The sequence below is a fragment of the Typopeltis vanoorti genome, chromosome 24 (genome assembly GCF_054136105.1).
Source record: "Typopeltis vanoorti isolate ZY-2024b chromosome 24, IOZ_Tvanoo_1.0, whole genome shotgun sequence".
NCBI lineage: Eukaryota > Metazoa > Arthropoda > Arachnida > Uropygi > Thelyphonidae > Typopeltis > Typopeltis vanoorti.
In genome coordinates, this window is record NC_143572.1 from 73,274,669 (window position 1) to 73,292,232 (window position 17,564).

The 17,564-nt window shown below is 33.8% G+C and overlaps 1 protein-coding gene across 2 annotated transcripts in view; it reads left to right on the plus strand.

Annotated features, from left to right (window-relative positions):
- Window positions 1-13,067, plus strand: part of LOC150093407 (pleckstrin homology domain-containing family B member 2-like) — a 222,213-nt gene extending 209,146 nt beyond the window's left edge. For both annotated transcript variants that reach the window (XM_090413438.1, XM_090413437.1), the window contains exon 8: window positions 11,363-13,067. In XM_090413438.1, coding sequence (XP_090269564.1) covers window positions 11,363-11,502 — 140 coding nt within the window. In that variant the 3' untranslated portion in view covers window positions 11,503-13,067. The remainder of the gene's footprint in view (window positions 1-11,362) is intronic.
- Window positions 13,068-17,564: the final 4,497 nt, after the last annotated feature.

Consider the following 17,564-nt stretch of genomic DNA (forward strand, 5'->3'; position numbering starts at 1 on the left):
GATCACATTATGAAAGAAAGTGGTATTAAACCTGATATTAGAATCCAATATCAAACTTAGGTCTTTGATTTATGCAAAGAACTAAGATGATATGATATACCCCTAAACACATCCAGTACAAGTCTCTAGGATTTTTTAACTAAATTGTATGACAGCTGTGAGAAATTTGGCATGAAAATGCAATAAAAAGACAAACTGTGAAAATAAGCAGGAACATAGAAAACTTCAGCTTCGTTCTCAGTGGAGAACCTATAGAACCAGTAAAACATTTCAGCTATTTAGGCACAGGTTTTAGTGAAGATAGCAAGTTAAATCAGAAATAGACAACAGAATAAGCAAAGCTTCTTCTTCGGCACTACAGCCCATGTAGGGCCTTGGCCTCCCATTTTTGAGTTCATAACTCACTATGAGGTGGGGTTGTTATCCCCATGCATGTGTAATTGTCTATGAAACGTTGTGTTCTTTCAGTTTGCCTGCTTTGCGAGAGGAAAATCCCCAGATAAACTGGGAAGAAAAACCGTGCAGTCCATGCCCAAGACCGGCTAACTTGGCTATGTCTGAGAAAGATCCTTTGCCCCTCACATCAGCGATGAGAATTGAATGCAGGACACTCCTTTCCCAGGCATACGGTCGTGGAGCACGTAACCACTTGGCTAACTGTGCGGACAATAAGCAAAGCTGGCATGGTGAATAGCCAGCTGAATAAATTCATATAGAATAAGAGAGAAATTAGCCAAAACACCAAACTAGCAGTATACGAGGGAGTGTTCAAACCAGTTTTAAGTTATGATCTGGGAGTTGAGTTAGAAATAATGCACTCGATTGAAGAAACTACAGATATAAGGGTTATGAGAAGAATTAGAGGAGTGAACAGGTGGCACCAATGGCAAAATCATATTAAAAATGACATTATTAGAAAGGAACTTGACATTGCTAGCATTCAAGAATGTATGAACATGGCTAATCTAAGATTATATTGCCACTTAAACAGAATCTGAAAAGGAAGGTTAGCAGAACAATCGTTGATGTAAAGATGGCAGGGAAAAAATCCAAAGATGACCAAGATCTAGATAAATTTCATTGAGAAGTGTCTTAGAATATTAGTGCACTCAGAGCTAATTGACTAATTTGGAGGAAAATTTTGTCATTTTGCCTCTTTATAAGGCTTTGATAAAGCCTTATAAAGAGGATTATTGTGTGCAGATTTGGTATCATGGGTTCTAAGGGGATAAAGAAGCTGTGGAAAAGGTGCAAAGAAGAGTTACAAAGATTATTTCCAGATTATGGGATTTTTATTGTGAGGACAGATTGCAGACTCTGGTTAACAGGAAAAAGAGGGATAATATGATAAAGGTCTGTAAACTTTTGATTGGGTATTATAGTATGTCATGTGATGAAATTTTTTGTTATATGGAAGGTGGGGAGAGAACATCCATGGAAGTTAAGTTTGTTCACAGTGAAGGAAATGGTAAGAGCTAGGTTTTTCTCTCATAGAGCAGTGAGTGAGTGGAATAGTTTGCTTTAGTGGTAGTGAGTGCATCTAATGTGAATGAATTTAAGGGAAGGTATGACATTTGGTTTAGGTGATTTATAGCCTTCCTTGACTCCTTGGAGGTCTCAGATAATAATAATAATACCAGGAAATTGATGATGGTGACAATCTCTTTTCTTTCAAGACTCCAACATTATGAGATTTTCTGTTTTCTAAGGCCTTTCTTACTGTATCAATCCACCTAGATCTTGGTTCCTGCAGTTCTGGGGAAAAAAATACCTGCTTCACAAACCTTTCTTTTCTCATTCTGTTTGAGTGACTGTACCACCTGAAATAATTTCTGCTCATGCATTCCTGAATTCTAACAATGTCAGGTGCTTTTGTAATATCCTAATTTTTAACTGAACTCAGCTTTTTACTTTATGCAGATGACGTTATATCATCAATAAATCCAATGTCTTGAGGACTCGAATAACTACTGTAATAAATCTAGTATTAAAATACACAAACTGTGAAATGGTAGATAGCAAACATTAATTTCTTTCTCATGCAGAACCTAATGAATAAATAACAGCTTATTTGGCACAGTGTTTAGCAAAGGTGTCAAACTAAATATGGAAATAAATAATAGAATAAGCAAAGCATTACAGATTGGGTGTCCATATAATGTGTAGGGAATTTAAAAGAAAAAAAAAAGAAACTAGAAGTAGACAGAAATAATGTTCAAAAGAAATTTTAATTTATGGAAAACAATTATCATCATCATCAACAAATTCCTGCCATGTCCCCACAAGGGGTGTACAGGATATGATAGTACTACATGAAAAAATTATATCATTACTAACTTCCTATCTACAATTTTCCTCCAAATCAGTCTGTTACTTGTCAAGACTCCAACATTATCAGATCTTATATTTCTATCGTCTAAGGCACTTTGTACATATCAATCCACCTATATCTTGGTCTTCCTCTGGGTCGTTTTCCTGCCAACCTGGCAGAGAACACTTGTTTTGCTAATCTTTCCTCGCCCATTCTGTTTAAATGACCATACCACCTGAGATTAGCTCTGCTAACGCATTCCTGGATGCAGACAATGTCAAGGTCTTTCCTAATATCCTCATTTTTAATATGATATTGCCATTGATGCCATCTGTTCACGCCTCTAATCTTTCTCAGGACTCTCATATCTGCGGTCTCTAGTCTTTGGTCAAGTGTTTTACTTCTGACCCAGCTCTCAGATCCATAAGTTAAAACTGGTTTGAACACTGTCTTGTATACAGCTAATTTAGTGTTCTGACTAATTTCTCTCTTATTCCATATGAATTTATTCAATTGACTTCCCACCATACCAGCTTTGCTGATTCTGTTGTCTATTTCCATATTTAATTTACCATCTTCAGTAAAAATCGTGCCTAAGTAGCTGAAATGTTTTACTTGTTCCACAGGTTCTCCATTCACAACACAGTTGACATTTTCAATGATTCTGCCTATTTTCATTGTCTTTGTCTTTTTATTGCTGACCTTCATACCATATCTATTACAACAGCTATTCAATTTAGTCAGAGAATCTTGCAGACTTGTAGCGGATTTATTTAGAAGTATAACATCATCCGCATAAAGCTAAGAGCTGACATTAACATCTCCAATTTTGATATCATGTTTAATACCAATTTCCTTCATAACATGATCCATATAGATAATAACAGAGGGGATAATGTACATCCTTGTTTCACACCAGATTTAACATTAAACCATCTTCCTGTACTTCCTTCAATTCTAGCTGCTGACTTACAACTCAAATAAAGACTAAGTATTGCTTGATATAATGCCCCATTGACACCATATAACTGCACCGTATTGAATAGCTTCTCTCTTGGCACCTTATCATATGCCTTTTCCAAATCGACAAAACTTAAATACAGATCTTTGTTATATTCCCATGCTTTCTCAACTATTTGTCGTAAAGTGAAGATCTGATCTTGACAGCCTCTGTTTGGCCTGAATCCAGCTTGTTCTTCACCAAGCTTTTCTTCCACAATTCTTCTCAACCGTTTCTCAAGTATACTTGCATAGATTTTGCCAGGAACACTCAGTAGGGAAATACCTCTGTAATTCTCACATTCAGTTGTATTTCCCTTTTTATATATGGGTACTATGAGAGCTCTACTCCAATCATCGGGAATTCGTCCCTCTGTCCAGGCTTTCTAAACTATGCAATGCAGCCACTGTAAGACTCTTATACCACCATACTTCAGCATTTCTGGTCGAATATCATCTATTCCAGCTGCTTTTCCACATTTCAAGCCTTTGATGGCTTTTTCTACTTCAAGTATGGATATGTATTCCTGCATGCCTGGTCAGTGTTTTTTACCACTGTGCTGTCATCACTGCTTGCTTCATTTAGCAGTTTTTCAAAGTAATTACTCCATACTTCAAGGATATCTTTTATTCCAGTTTTCATGTCACCTGTATCATCTCTAACTCCTTTTACAGCACTCTTTCCTCCATTCCTAAGCTTCTTCAACAACCTCCAGAATATTTTGCCACCTTTTTGATATTTATTTTCTATATTCTTGCCAAAGTCCTCCCATGACTTTTATTTAGCTAGTTTTACACACTGTTTAGCTTTCTTACATTTGTCTCTGTATTCTGTAAGAGTAAAAGCTGACTTATTTGCCAGGAACTTTTGATATGCTTTCTTCTTTTCCTTCACTGCCTCTTTAACTTCCTGTGTCCACGAGTGAGTTCTGATTTTTTTATCCTTGCACACAACCTCAAAAGAAAATGAAAGAATTTGAGAACAGAAATCAAACCTTGGAGATTCAGTGGCAAACTCTTTCATTTTCTTTTCAATAATCTTTCTATATTTTAGTCTACAGTTCACATCTGAGAGCTGCTCAACTTTTATTCGCTTTAAAACTTTCTTACATGTTATTCTTTTCAATATGAAATTCAATTTTATCCTGCTCAAGACTAAATAGTGATCACTTCCAATTTCAAATCCTCTGTACACTCTGGTGTCCTGCACCAGGGAGAAAACATCACTATCAACAATAACATAGTCAATGAGACTTTTCTTATTCCTAGCCTCTTCTCTCCATGTGAATTTGTGCACATTTTTATGTTGGAACATGGTGTTAGTAATAACCAGTCCATGTCCTGAGCAGAAATCCAACAGATATTTGCCATTATTATTAGCTTTGCTCTTTTCTCCAAATTTTCCCAAATTATTTTTGTATGTCTCACAATCATTTCCTACTCTGCTGTTTAGATCCCCAACAAGGACCAACTTTTCCTTTTTCATTGTGTCAGTTGCTTTTTCTAAAGCCTCAAAAAATTCCTCCACTTCTACCTTAGTAGAACCTTCTGTGGGACCATAAGCACAAATAAGTCTCATTGTCCAGTTCCCCATTCTCATATTTGCCCACATTACTCTACTTGAGACTGACTGCCATTCAAGAAGATTAGCCTCGTATTTTGTGTTGAATACTATGGCTACTCCTTCTTTTCCTTGATTGTCATTGCCTGAATATAACATTTTGTATTTATTGCTCAGAAAGATCTCACCAGTTTTGGTCTTTTTTGTTTCAGTCACCCCTATTATGTCGATCTGGTACTTATCTAATTCCTCAGTTAGCTCCATTTCTTTGCCATTCAGGCTTCTTACGTTGATAGTACCGATCTTTAACTCTGGTGATATTGAGTTGGGGTTTGTTTTCAGATTTGTTCCAGTAGCTGACTTTTCGCTGTTCGCCCTGGTTCCCTGGCGAAAACAACGGGGGCCTTGTTTAACCGGGCGACGCCCCAGCCGGCATGAAATTTTGTCATGTTGTACCATCATTTTTTATTTTGGTTTAACCAATAAGAATACAATTTGGTCGGCTAAATCCCAAATTGCCAGCCCATCCTCGTTCGTTCAGTATCAAAGTAGATACCCAACAGGGTGCACCACGAGAAGGTGAGAATTGGACATTAGGTCAGAAGCCCTGGTCGGTTCTCCGCATTCCTTTAAAGGCTATGTGGAGGTTTCTTCTCAGTTATACAGCTTTGACCCTTAAGCATCCCCATGTTGTACCATCATTTTTTTTATTTTGGTTTAACCAATAAGAATACAATTTGGTCAGCTAAATCCCAAATTGCCAGCCCATCCTCGTTCGTTCAGTATCCAAGTAGATACCCAAACAGGGTACACCACGAGAAGGTGAGGATTGGACATTAGGTCAGAAGCACTGGTCGGTTGTCCGCATTCCTTTAAAGGCTATGTGGAGGTCTCCTCTCAGTTATACAGCTTCGACCCTTAAGCGCCCTGTATGTTATTGAAAACAACTCATTGAAAAATTAGAGAACTACCATATTGACATAATTGATATTACCAAAACAAAGAGATATGCTGCTGAATTAGAAGATGTTGTGATCAGGGACAAGGAGTAGCTATAGTATTCAACAAAAAAATCTCAAAAATCTCTTCAAAAAATCGTAAATCCCTTGTAAAAAAAAAGTCTTCCATGTTGACTTCACTTGTAAACTTTTATCTCTCACTCTTATCAGGTTCACCACCTACAGCCATCAAAATATGATAGACTATTTATCACTGAACCACAACTGGTACCGTCTACAACATCTCTCACGAACTTTCCTCATTACACCTATGATTGTTTTCAATTCCATATTCTCCCGTTTATTCAACAGCCTTTCATGTGCTGTCCCATCGAATGCCTTAGCAAAATTCAACTGTATCATAGGATAACCATTCCTTTTATCTAATTCAGTCATAACCTTGTTATAAAATATGAGCAAATTGCTAAATCGTGACCTCCCCTTAGCTGTTCTTTGTGAAGTATAGCTTGTCTGTGAACCCATTTCTATGATATATATGTGACTTCTTACCACTGTCTCTAAAATCTTTATTACCATTCCAGATATACTGATAGTTAGACATGAGTTTTTGTACCATTAAACTAGCATGCATTTTTTCCATTCCCATGAGATCTTTCCTGAGCTGAGGCTCAATTTATATGGACGTGTCAAGGGGAAGTCATTTCATCTTAACATTCCTTTAGCACATGTGCTGATATTCCTTCATTCACGATATAGGCTAAAAATCTGTTTTGGCATCTGAAGGACTATACATTCATTTTTTCCTAGGTCTTGTATCTCTTTTCCCTTTAGATTTATACTTTATTACTCCCTTTGGTAGCTTTCTTTCTTCCATTTGTTGTACATGTTCTCTTCGTTTGTTCTTTTATTTTTTATCATTTATTGCCTTTATTTCTAATTCCTTATTTCATCATTGCATATTCTATTTATTCTTGTACAGCATACCATCTGGCCCTATTGCTGAATTGATATACAAATTATGCAACTTGAACATTATTCTTATGCATCTCAATCTCTTCATCCACTATAGTGGTAGCATTGTGCACCATGTTATATCTGGTTGATAACTCTTAGCACACCGAGCACTCATTATTTGAACAGTCTCATCTGCTTCTGACACATGAGTACACTTCGACATTCATTTTTCTTTTACTTGCAGCATAGCAATAAAATTCTTATGGGTTGCCTTTAACCTGCATAGCCAATTTTTCATACTCTTATTTAGCTTTCCATATAATACTTGTAACTTTTCTGGCCTGTGCTTTATATCTTTCATAACTCCTCTCACTCTTATTCTCTTCTTTCTACAACTTATACTGGATCTCTTGCTTAATAAGGTTGCACATCCATTTTACTCTCGCTTTATTTGTTCTAACTCTAGGGACGTATTCAGATACTGTGTCGTTTAAGCCTTTTCAAATCTTCCTGTGCATTGCTGATGCCTTTTCCATTCAGTAACTGATATCATGTGACCAAAGATAGAAATCTGCTGAGTTTGTCATGATTTTCACCTATTCAGCATGTATGTAACCTGTCCTAATTGGAACTTCCACATTATTAGCTGCTTCTCAGGAACATGATCACTGTCATCATCTAGTGGCAGAACATTCACATTCTTAACTGAGATGTCTTCTGATGAAATCAAATCTAATACTCTGACCATGAGTTCCTTCTTTCACATGCTTCTTCAGAAAGTTCTCACAATATCTGAATAATTTTTTATTAAATAATTTAAGGAAATTACGTCAACTAGGATATACATTAAAGTAAATTTTAATATACTTCAATATTTCGGCAACGTCACGTTGCCATTTTCAAGAAACTTAAGAACAAGACACGTGCATGCAGGCACAACGCACAGTAAGTGAGGAAGAAGCAGGAAGCTATTATTTCTCCTAAAGTCTTGATGGTGCCCCCTAGTGGGCAATGTTGGTATTCTTGGGCAATCGGGCTGAAGGTCTTCTGGTGTGGGTTTCCCAAATTTCAGGCAGTCTCATGCAGCCAAATTTGTTGAGGTTTGGATTGTTTCATAGGGCTGAAGCTGATTCCATGAAAAGCCTTTCATATTTGTATTTACTATGGTGTATTATCGCGGCGTTCTTCCATCGTATTCTATGGCAGGTATCCAGCGCATGGTCAGCAAGACCAGAGTGGCTGTATTGGTGAAACCGGATGTAGTCCTTGTGTTCTGAAATTCTGATATTTGCTGTCCTGCCTGTTTGGCCAAAGTAGGACAGCTTACAGCTGCAAGGGACCTGGTATACACCAGGTAGGTCGGGGGGGGGGGGTCGTAGAGCGGATAAGGGACGCCAATTTTTTATATGGTCTGTAACAAGAAGTCAAGTCATGTTTTTTTAGGATTTTTGTAATTTTTTCTGAGGTGCCTCGGATATAGGGTATGATGATGGATTTCGAGTAATCCTTGTTGTGATGGGTGGGGGGGGGTTACTGTTTCAATATTTTTTGGATTTTGGGGGGGGGGGTAGCCATTGGCTGAGAAAGTGTTGATAGTGTGATTTAGTTAGGGCATTGTTATTTGAACAGATAAGTTTAGCCCTGTTGTGTAGTGTCTTAATGACTCCATATTGTTGCGAGGAGGGGTGGTGGGATTGTTGGTGAATATATCTGCCTGTATGGGGTGGGTTTTCTATAGACTGAGAAAACCAAGGTTCCATCAGGCTGGTGGGTGACTAGTGTGTCTAAGAAAGGAAGGCAGTTGTTTTTTCTTTCTTCCAGGGTGAATTTGATTCTGGGGTGTTGATTGTTTAAGTGTGTTAGGAAGGAGAGGAGTGCATCGGAGCCATGTGGCCAAATAGCAAACACATCATCAACATAGCGAAGCCAAATGGTTGGGTTTTGTGGGACAAAGTTTGGTGAGGCTTTCTCTTCAAAAGTCTCCATATAAAAGTTGGCCAAGGGCGGGGAGAGAGTATAGATCCCATGGCTGTCCCCTCTATTTGTTTGTAGAATTTTCCTTGCCAAACAAAATAGCCTGAGTTCATTGTGAACTGAAATAGGGCTGTGATATTGGGAGGAAATTTAGCTTGGATTAGCTTTAAAGATTCTTTGAGTGGGACATTCGTGAATAAGGAGGAGACATCAAAACTGACCATTATGTCAGTGTGTTTGAGTGTAAGGTTTTCTATGCTGGCTTTGAAGTGGACTGAGTTTTTTTATGTGTGAAGGTGTGTTGCCAGTATAGTGAGAGAGAGCTTTGGCCAAATGTTTAGCTAGTTTGTGTGTGTGTGTGGGAATCAATGCCATCCACTATGGGACATAATGGCACATTTTCCTTATGTATTTTTTGGAGTCCATAAATACGGGGAGGTAGGGAGTTAAATGGTTTTAATTTGTTAGTGATTTCCACAGGCCAAGAAGTGTCCTTCTTAAGGAGCCTGTGGAGTTTTCTAATTTATTAAGTTTCTTGAAAATGGCAACGTGGCGTTGCCAAAATATTGAAGTATATTAAATTTTATTTTAATGTATATCCTAGTTGATGTAATTTTCTTAAATTATTTAATAAAAAATGCATAACCAACGTCTAAGCCTTTCCACGAGAACATCTGAATAAATTCTTCATTCTTATCATGAGATTTCTCTTCTACCTAGTCTATGTTTGGATAATGTAAATCACCCATAATAATTACTCTTACTACCCATCAAGGTAATTTGGCTATGCATTTCATTTCCCTAGCAACTGAACCACCAGGCCTGTAGCAATACTCAACTATATATTTTATCCTGTTAGCCTTGTCAGATAGCTTCAAACTCGCCTCTGCTTGAGACATTGTTTTCATAGGTTTCTGACCTAACTGGACACAAAACATATATTTTTATGTCACCTTTATTATCTGATATCATTAGGTACCTCTTCTTCTGTAATTCCTAAAAAATACTACATCCTTTACATTCATCAGTGATTATCTTATTGGGGTAAATTACTTACAAATTTAAAAATAAAAAAAAAAAGTCCAGGTCAGATTTTTTTCAGATGTGAACTAAACACATAAAGTGAGAAAAATTAAAATTTATAAACAAGAACCAATCTTGCAGACTTTGAAAAAAGCTGAAGGAAACATTGATTTAGTTAGTAATGCATGAAATAAAGATTAGTGGTCTTAAGATATTTTAAACATCCTTAGTAAGAATATAAATATCAGGAAATTGGAAACATTTTTCAAAAGTTTATTGAAAAATCTTTGAAATGAGAAGCAAGTATTATAAAAGAAATCAAAGATTATAAAGGTGATATAAAAAATGGATATTTTAGATGCTTGGAATAATTACTTTGAATGACTATTAAATGAAACAAACAGTAATAGGATACTGTTAGAAAATATACATGAGAAGTATAATTAGGCAAATATATCAATACTTGAGGCAGAAAAAGCAATCAGTAACCTGAAATATGAAAAGGCAGCTGGGGTAGATTATATATAACCAGAAATGCTCAAATATTGACTTAAAAGTTTTAGTTATACTGCATAATTCAGAAGGTGGCCTGGTTAGGATGTTGAGTACCAGATGATTAAATGGATCCATAACAGTATCACATCTATATAAAAGGGAAATAACACAATGAGAATTACAAAGGAATTCTCACATTGTTGTACATGTACAACGATGTGAGAATCTGTACTGAGAGTTTAGAGTAAAATTGGTAATATATATATATATATATATATATATATATATATATTTTTTTTTTTTTTTTTTTTTTTTTTTTTAAGGAAAAGTAGTGGTAATCATTGTCAGATATTCACTTTAAGACAAGTAGTTGAGAAATCATTGGAATATAATAAGGATCTGTAAGTTTTATAGATAGAAAAAGAAAATGGCATACAGCAATCTGCTAAGAGAAAAACTGTTCAGAATGCTCGTATCAGTAAACTGAATATTTTATAGAGAAATGAAATAGCCTTTAATACACTATTATTATTCCGAAAGAATGTTCTTTTCATGCTAAATAGCTTTTGGAAATCGGTAGGTAGCTGTCTCCAGTGTTATTGATGATAGCTTGGTCCATGGCTATCATTTTTAGAGGCATTATGGCAAGAGCATGGCAGAGAACTGCTGGTGATTATAAACCATCTCATGATCTTGAATGATTGTCTATGCAAGTTCTGTGGTTGATGTTTAAGCTGTGGAATTAAAAACCGGAGTTTTCCAGAGGAAATCCATATTTTTATGCATTAAATAAACATAAAGTAATTCAATGTGAGAATTCTTGCTGCAATATGACCTAGAAAAAGTTCTACTCAGTGACTAGATTTGAATTGATAATGATATTTTTTCTGGCAGTTATTGTACCAAAATGTTGACTACATTGGCATGTTACTAGTTTATCTTTAAATTGTTAGCCAGCCTTTAATTCTCTATAAAAGAGGATTGATTTATGTGAAATTTCTTCATGTGTATGAGAATTTAAGACGTCTATAATTATTCTTTAATAAATATTACTAAATATTTTTTTTCTCTTTCATAACAATTTAGTGACAACTCCTCCAGGTCAAGCAGCCATGGTTTATCATCCAGAACGCTACTATCGTCCAGATGGGACAGATGTCGCAATGGGAATGTTGGCTGGTGCTGCCGTTGGCTCAGTCATGTGGGGACCTCTTCTCTGGTGGTAAAGCCACAGCAATCTTCCAAAGCCGCAATTAACAGGTCATTTCCTAGCATCCCTTACATCATTTTCCTCGGCATCCCTCTTTCCATCTACCTGTAGCAATCCACAGGTATGACGGTTGTGGAATTTGTGTACAGTACAGTACAGAGTGGGATGCATGCAGCACTGCACGGTTTCACAGTATAATGTGAAAAACACAGGGCTACATGTGCATTCTTAAAAAAAATAAAGAAAAAAAAATGTAAAATATGAATTTTTTTTAAAATAGCTTATATCTGCTCCTAGGTTTTTAGTCATAGGTGCTGGCTAGCTAATTCAGGTATTTTGGACTTAAGTAGAAAATATCGTTGTTATTAGTCTTTATTGAGATCTATGGCGCTATCTATTAGACTCTTGGCACCATCTGTTTACCACCTCTTATCAGTATAAGCACAGATAATTATCATGTGCCTTCAGTGTTACCAAAATAAATGCTGAAACAATTTCTCCTTCTGGCTAGGTTATAAGCAGCACCCTGCAAAGATGTGTATTTCCTTTAATTTGAAAGCTGTTCCCAGATTTTTCAGAGTGTACTTAAGCTAGCCATATTCTGTGTGACTTTATTTATAAGTAGCTGGTTGTCTTGTCTGTAGTTGCAAAAAATTAGATGTAGCAATAAAATAAATTGAACTGTATTTAGAAACAACTGTTTTCTCTTATACTTAGCTGTTGACTACCTCCATAATTCAGCAACCTCAGATGTAGCTCTCAGATTATATAAGTACAAATATCACCTTCTTTCTTGAAGATGCTAGTTCATGTTTTAGCTGAATATCATTTAGTATATTGTCCATATCATTTGAAAACATAGAAATGATAGCAGGTTTTCCATAGAAAAATAAATAGTAAGCTTTAAGTATCTCATTATCTTAGCAAGTTTTAGAGACATTTTGAAACTTTGGCAATATTTAAGCAACTTCCTAGACTGTGTGCTATTGTTTTGTAGCCATTCAACATTTGAAACTGTAATATATATATATATATATATATATATATATATATATATATATATATATATACATACACAGCATATATGAATATTTTTTCATCTAAACAGATTACTCTTTTCAGTATTTCTTTCCTGTTTATGCTTGTTAGATTATATTTATCAATTTTTTATTGGCACTTGTTTGAAGAGGATTTTATCTGTCTTTTCTAACTTTTTTGGAAATTCCTTTCATATCTTAATATAAAGAACATGGAAAGCCCTGTGTTAAGTTATATCAAAGCTTCACAAGAAATAAAACATTAGTCTTCATCCCCTGCCATCTGTCTCCCTTCTTCATAACCCAGTTTTCATCTGTATGTATGTATGTATGCAAATCTAGCATTAGAGTGAAGCTCAATGCTAACTTGGCTGCCAAATATGGCATTTAAAGGCGTGTATAGTAGTTTACTTGCTCAGTTTTTTTTTTTTTTTTTTTTTTAATTTAAATAGAAACTATTTATTTTACTTTAGGGGAAAATATTTGTAACTAAATATATATAATTTGTATATTATAGTTGTAGTCTGCTAGTAATAAATGTATCATTTTGTTGCTTTTTTTTTTTTTTTTTTTCTATGCTGAGTGTATTATATTATATATATTTACAATCTAGAGTGTAATTTGTTTTGTATTTTTAAAGTTTCTTTGCATGGTCAAAAAAAAAAAAAACCTGTCTTGTTTCATGTATTGTCTAGAAATAGGTGTATGTTCTGCATTTTTATTTTTTTATTTTATTTTATTTTTTTTGCACGGGGGGGGGGTGAAGTTCATTACTTTTTGTTGGAAATGTTGAGGGTAGGATTTTTTTTTTAATACTGATAATGAGTTTATATTTATACTAACATTTTTCATAATGTTGGCTATTTCAAAATTGCATTCTGATTTAAAACATTTGACATAAGTTGCTATAAACTAAAATCTTTTGTTAACTTATATGAACTTTAAAAAAGAGTGTATATTAAAAAGATACTATTTTTAAAGGGGAGGGGGGGGTAGAAAAATAACTATCTAAATTTGTTTAGTTCTGTATGTTATATTTAGAGATGAATCTAGCCATCTGCTTCAGATAATGCGATATTTGTAATTCATTTATAATAATTTGCTCAAAAAGAAATGTAGAAAACAAAATTTTCTTATATTCTGTATAGTATACTGTAGTGTGTAAGAATTATATTTTATTATATTCATTGGAATATGAACTTAAGCATCTTATAAATTAAATTTATGTTTCAATTTTAAATAAAATATAACTTATTATACATTCACAGAATGTTTTATTAAAAATTATTAGCACAAGTTACATTTCATTAAAAACTGGTTAATTTAAAGTAATTATTCATAAATTGAATATGTAAAATACTTCCTGATGCATGTAACTTTTATGTGTAGATTATATATTGTAGCTTTATAAATGTTTATCAAGTAGTTAGGTTTTACTGCATTTTGGAATGAACTTTATTACACCAGTAATTTAATTCACAATTTGCACCAACATTTTGATATTCTAAATGATTGCAACATACTTTTTTTTAAAGCTACAGTAACAAAATGTTACTGTGGCATTTAATAATTTTCATACACATGCAGAAGGATGCATTGAGATATTTCATTGTAATGTAATTTTGAAGTTTAGTGCGCTTTAAACTTATTCAGTCATTTATTGTAATTTTCCAGTGTCTTATTTTTTATATGCATTTGTTTAATGCCGAGTATATTGTTTTGTTTTTTCTTTCCAAATTGTTTAAACTATTTATGATAAAGACCAAATGGATAAATATTTTGATTCTTGTTTAATGCAGAGGACAATCTGAAAATCTTCAAAGTTAGGTCTTAGTAGAGCTCAAAAGATGGTTTAAAAAATGTTTTAAAAATATTCGTCATTTGTTTTGATTGTTGATATAGGAGTAGGAAAAAAATGTGTAAAATGAAATTGTTGTAACTAACATGTGTATATATTATCTATATATATACCTAAAATTTAATATCAGAACGTGTCTTCTATGGATGACTTAATTTTCAGTATTAAATAGAACAATATATTTTTTATTGCTTATAAGCTACATATGTTCTACAGTATAATAATAAATGACATGGACTACATTTTGTATATAATTGAAAATATTTCCATTATTTGCTTTGACTTCACATAGCAGAGCTGTTCATTAGTGATAACTATACTTAATTTATTTCAGTTTTGGTACTTTTTTTGCAAAGTGCATATGAATAATTAATGTATGATAATAAAAGCCTATGTATTCTACATTAATAGAATGAGTGGTTCTTTTTCATGGAATTACATGAAATGCTATTTACAGGAATTGAGAAGTATATCTGTATATATAGCATTTTCATGTCACTTATTATATAATGTAGAACTATTATTTATAACTAAAAAGGTTGTTTTTTTTTTCCTCCCCATTGTTTAGAATTATGATACATCTAAAATATATATCCCACTCCACCAGTAACTTTATGCTTATTATATTTGCTTACTGTTACTGATGCCTTAATCAAAGTATGTAACCCTCCCACCAAAACATGTAATACACAGGGGAAAAAAAAAAGTGCAGAGACTGTAGTGTTTTATGAGAAATAGCTGAATTATTCACTATATCAGTATTTTTGTTGAATGTCTGTTATGGTATAGATATGTGCAGAAAATGTAATATCATCCACAAACTGAAAATACTGGGAAGCAGGATGATTATATCATTTAAAATGTTATGGTTAAGTAATGCAAAGGGCTTTTGTTTTCCAAAGTGTGATGCTGTGTAGCTAGTCATCTAAAATATGAATCATGATTTCATCCAATAAAGGGACATTATTGATTTCCAGATTGTTTGTGTAATTAATGTTGCCATAAAATGTATATACAATAAGAATTTTGCACGTGTACTTATCAGGAATTTAAAAGATTTTCTCGTTTTAAAAGAAATAAAAATATTTCCATAATCGTAAAATATGGTTACAGATATTTCATATATTATTACCTGTTTTAAATGATTCTTTTTTACTCTAATATAACAAAGGCCAAGAACAGTGAATTTTCACAGCATTCAGAATTATTCAAGAAATACAGTAAGTTATGAATTTTTAGTTGCATATTGCAGTTAAGCATAATTTTTATCAATATTTTATCATTTTCTTTATTTAAAACTATGCTTACTATGACAGGAGTAAATAAATCTTTAAAAGATTTCTTTATTTATAAGAATAAAGATGCCATGTAACAATAATCTTTAGGAAATTTTGTAATATAAATTATTCCTGTCCCAGTGACTAGCTCTGAACATTCAACTTAAAAAAAATATTATGACACCCCCAAGGAATCCTTACTCCTTGTGAGAAGGTACACTACACACTCACCATCTCCTCTATTTAATCCTACTGCTACTTCCATCAACACAATTTTGTAAGTAAATTTATATAACTAATAAATTACTATGCCAATATTTTGCCTTGCTCACTAAGGAATCTTCATGGCACAAAGAAATACAACTAAGTACACGTGTGTCGGCACACAAGCAGAAAGGAAAACAAACACAGACAAAATATGAAAGACAGGAACCTACAGTCCTAACTGTATCCCTTATGTTTGCAAACTTTCATATTTTGAACAAACAAAGAACTGCTAATATCCATCTCAAGGAACACAAACTGTGCACATTACCTGCACTACAACTGTTGTGGTGTAACAGACTATGCCATGGATATGAATTTTTGAGAGTTAGCATGTTTCCATCACTGCACCTATAGATGGGTGCCATTTAGGACTGTGGGTTAGGGCCTCTCATACTCTGTGTTTGCCTTCCTGCTGGTTTGTATTTGCTTAATTGCATATTTCTTTGTGGCCTTGATATCCTTTTGAAGATACCGTGATGATAACGTGAAATATTGGCATAGCAATTATCTAAATAAATTTAGTTAGTAATTATAATCTATAGATGTGCGTTACCTCCATTAAACAGCAGCATAAGATCACAAGGAGGAAAGGAAAGTGTAGCTTATCTGTCTTTACTGCCTCAGATTTTCTCCAAAGATTAATGTATGGTTCTGGTATGATGTACTTTAAAAACTGCTAATATTTTATTTGTGCCTTTTAAATGAGTTTGTGATGCTGTGTTCATTTTTGTTTTTGTGTGGGATCTGTTTTTAGTTAATTCTTAGTTATCTCTCTGAGTTAGTATTCTATCAATGGTTTTTGAAAAATAGCGCATTGTGCCCTGAAAAATTCTGAATATCAGCTATTATACCTAAGGTATCATGGTGGCTTAATACGCTTTACACAGGATACAAGATGTTTTTTTTTTATTTTCAATTCCTGCAAATTCCTAGGACTTGAAAAATTTAGCATAATTTTATATATTTAGAAAAAAAAATTTCTAAATATTTTAATATTTTGTGTGCTATTTATTGCATTTTTAATCTTTCTTAGATATTTCAGTTACAGAAATGTTTGCATCATTATTTCAAACTATAGCAGTGAACAAATTAATCTTGAATCTTAAAATTTTTGACAATTTTAATTTCACAAGAAAATAAGTACAAAAATTAAACTCCAACTTTACCTAATAATTTGTGCTCCTCCGTTCCTAATACGTTCATTAATTTGCTTAGAATGAATTCTAGCAATGAAGAACACAATTTTCTTATTTCTGAACCTCAGAACCATACTTTTATAATGGATTGTATTAAGTAATCCTTTGTTTCACAATTTAATTTTCCAAGTGTCCCACATATTTTCTATTGGGTTAGGAGAGTTACCTGGCCACAAGCAACTGGATGTCATTTTTGAGGAACACTCACTTTTTTGAAGTGGCATGGAGTGAGATCCTGTTGGAAGATTAGTTCTTTGTCTTTCTGGATTTGTGGAATGACTCTTTTCAACAATATTTGTATGTATTGGTCATTTTCATCATACTGTCAACAGATACAAGTGATTGTGGACTGTCATGTGCAAAACAACCTCAGAACATTTTTTTTTAGCTGGGTGTTTAGGAGCTTGAGGAATGTGGCAAGAGAAGTCTTCTTAGCTGCTGAT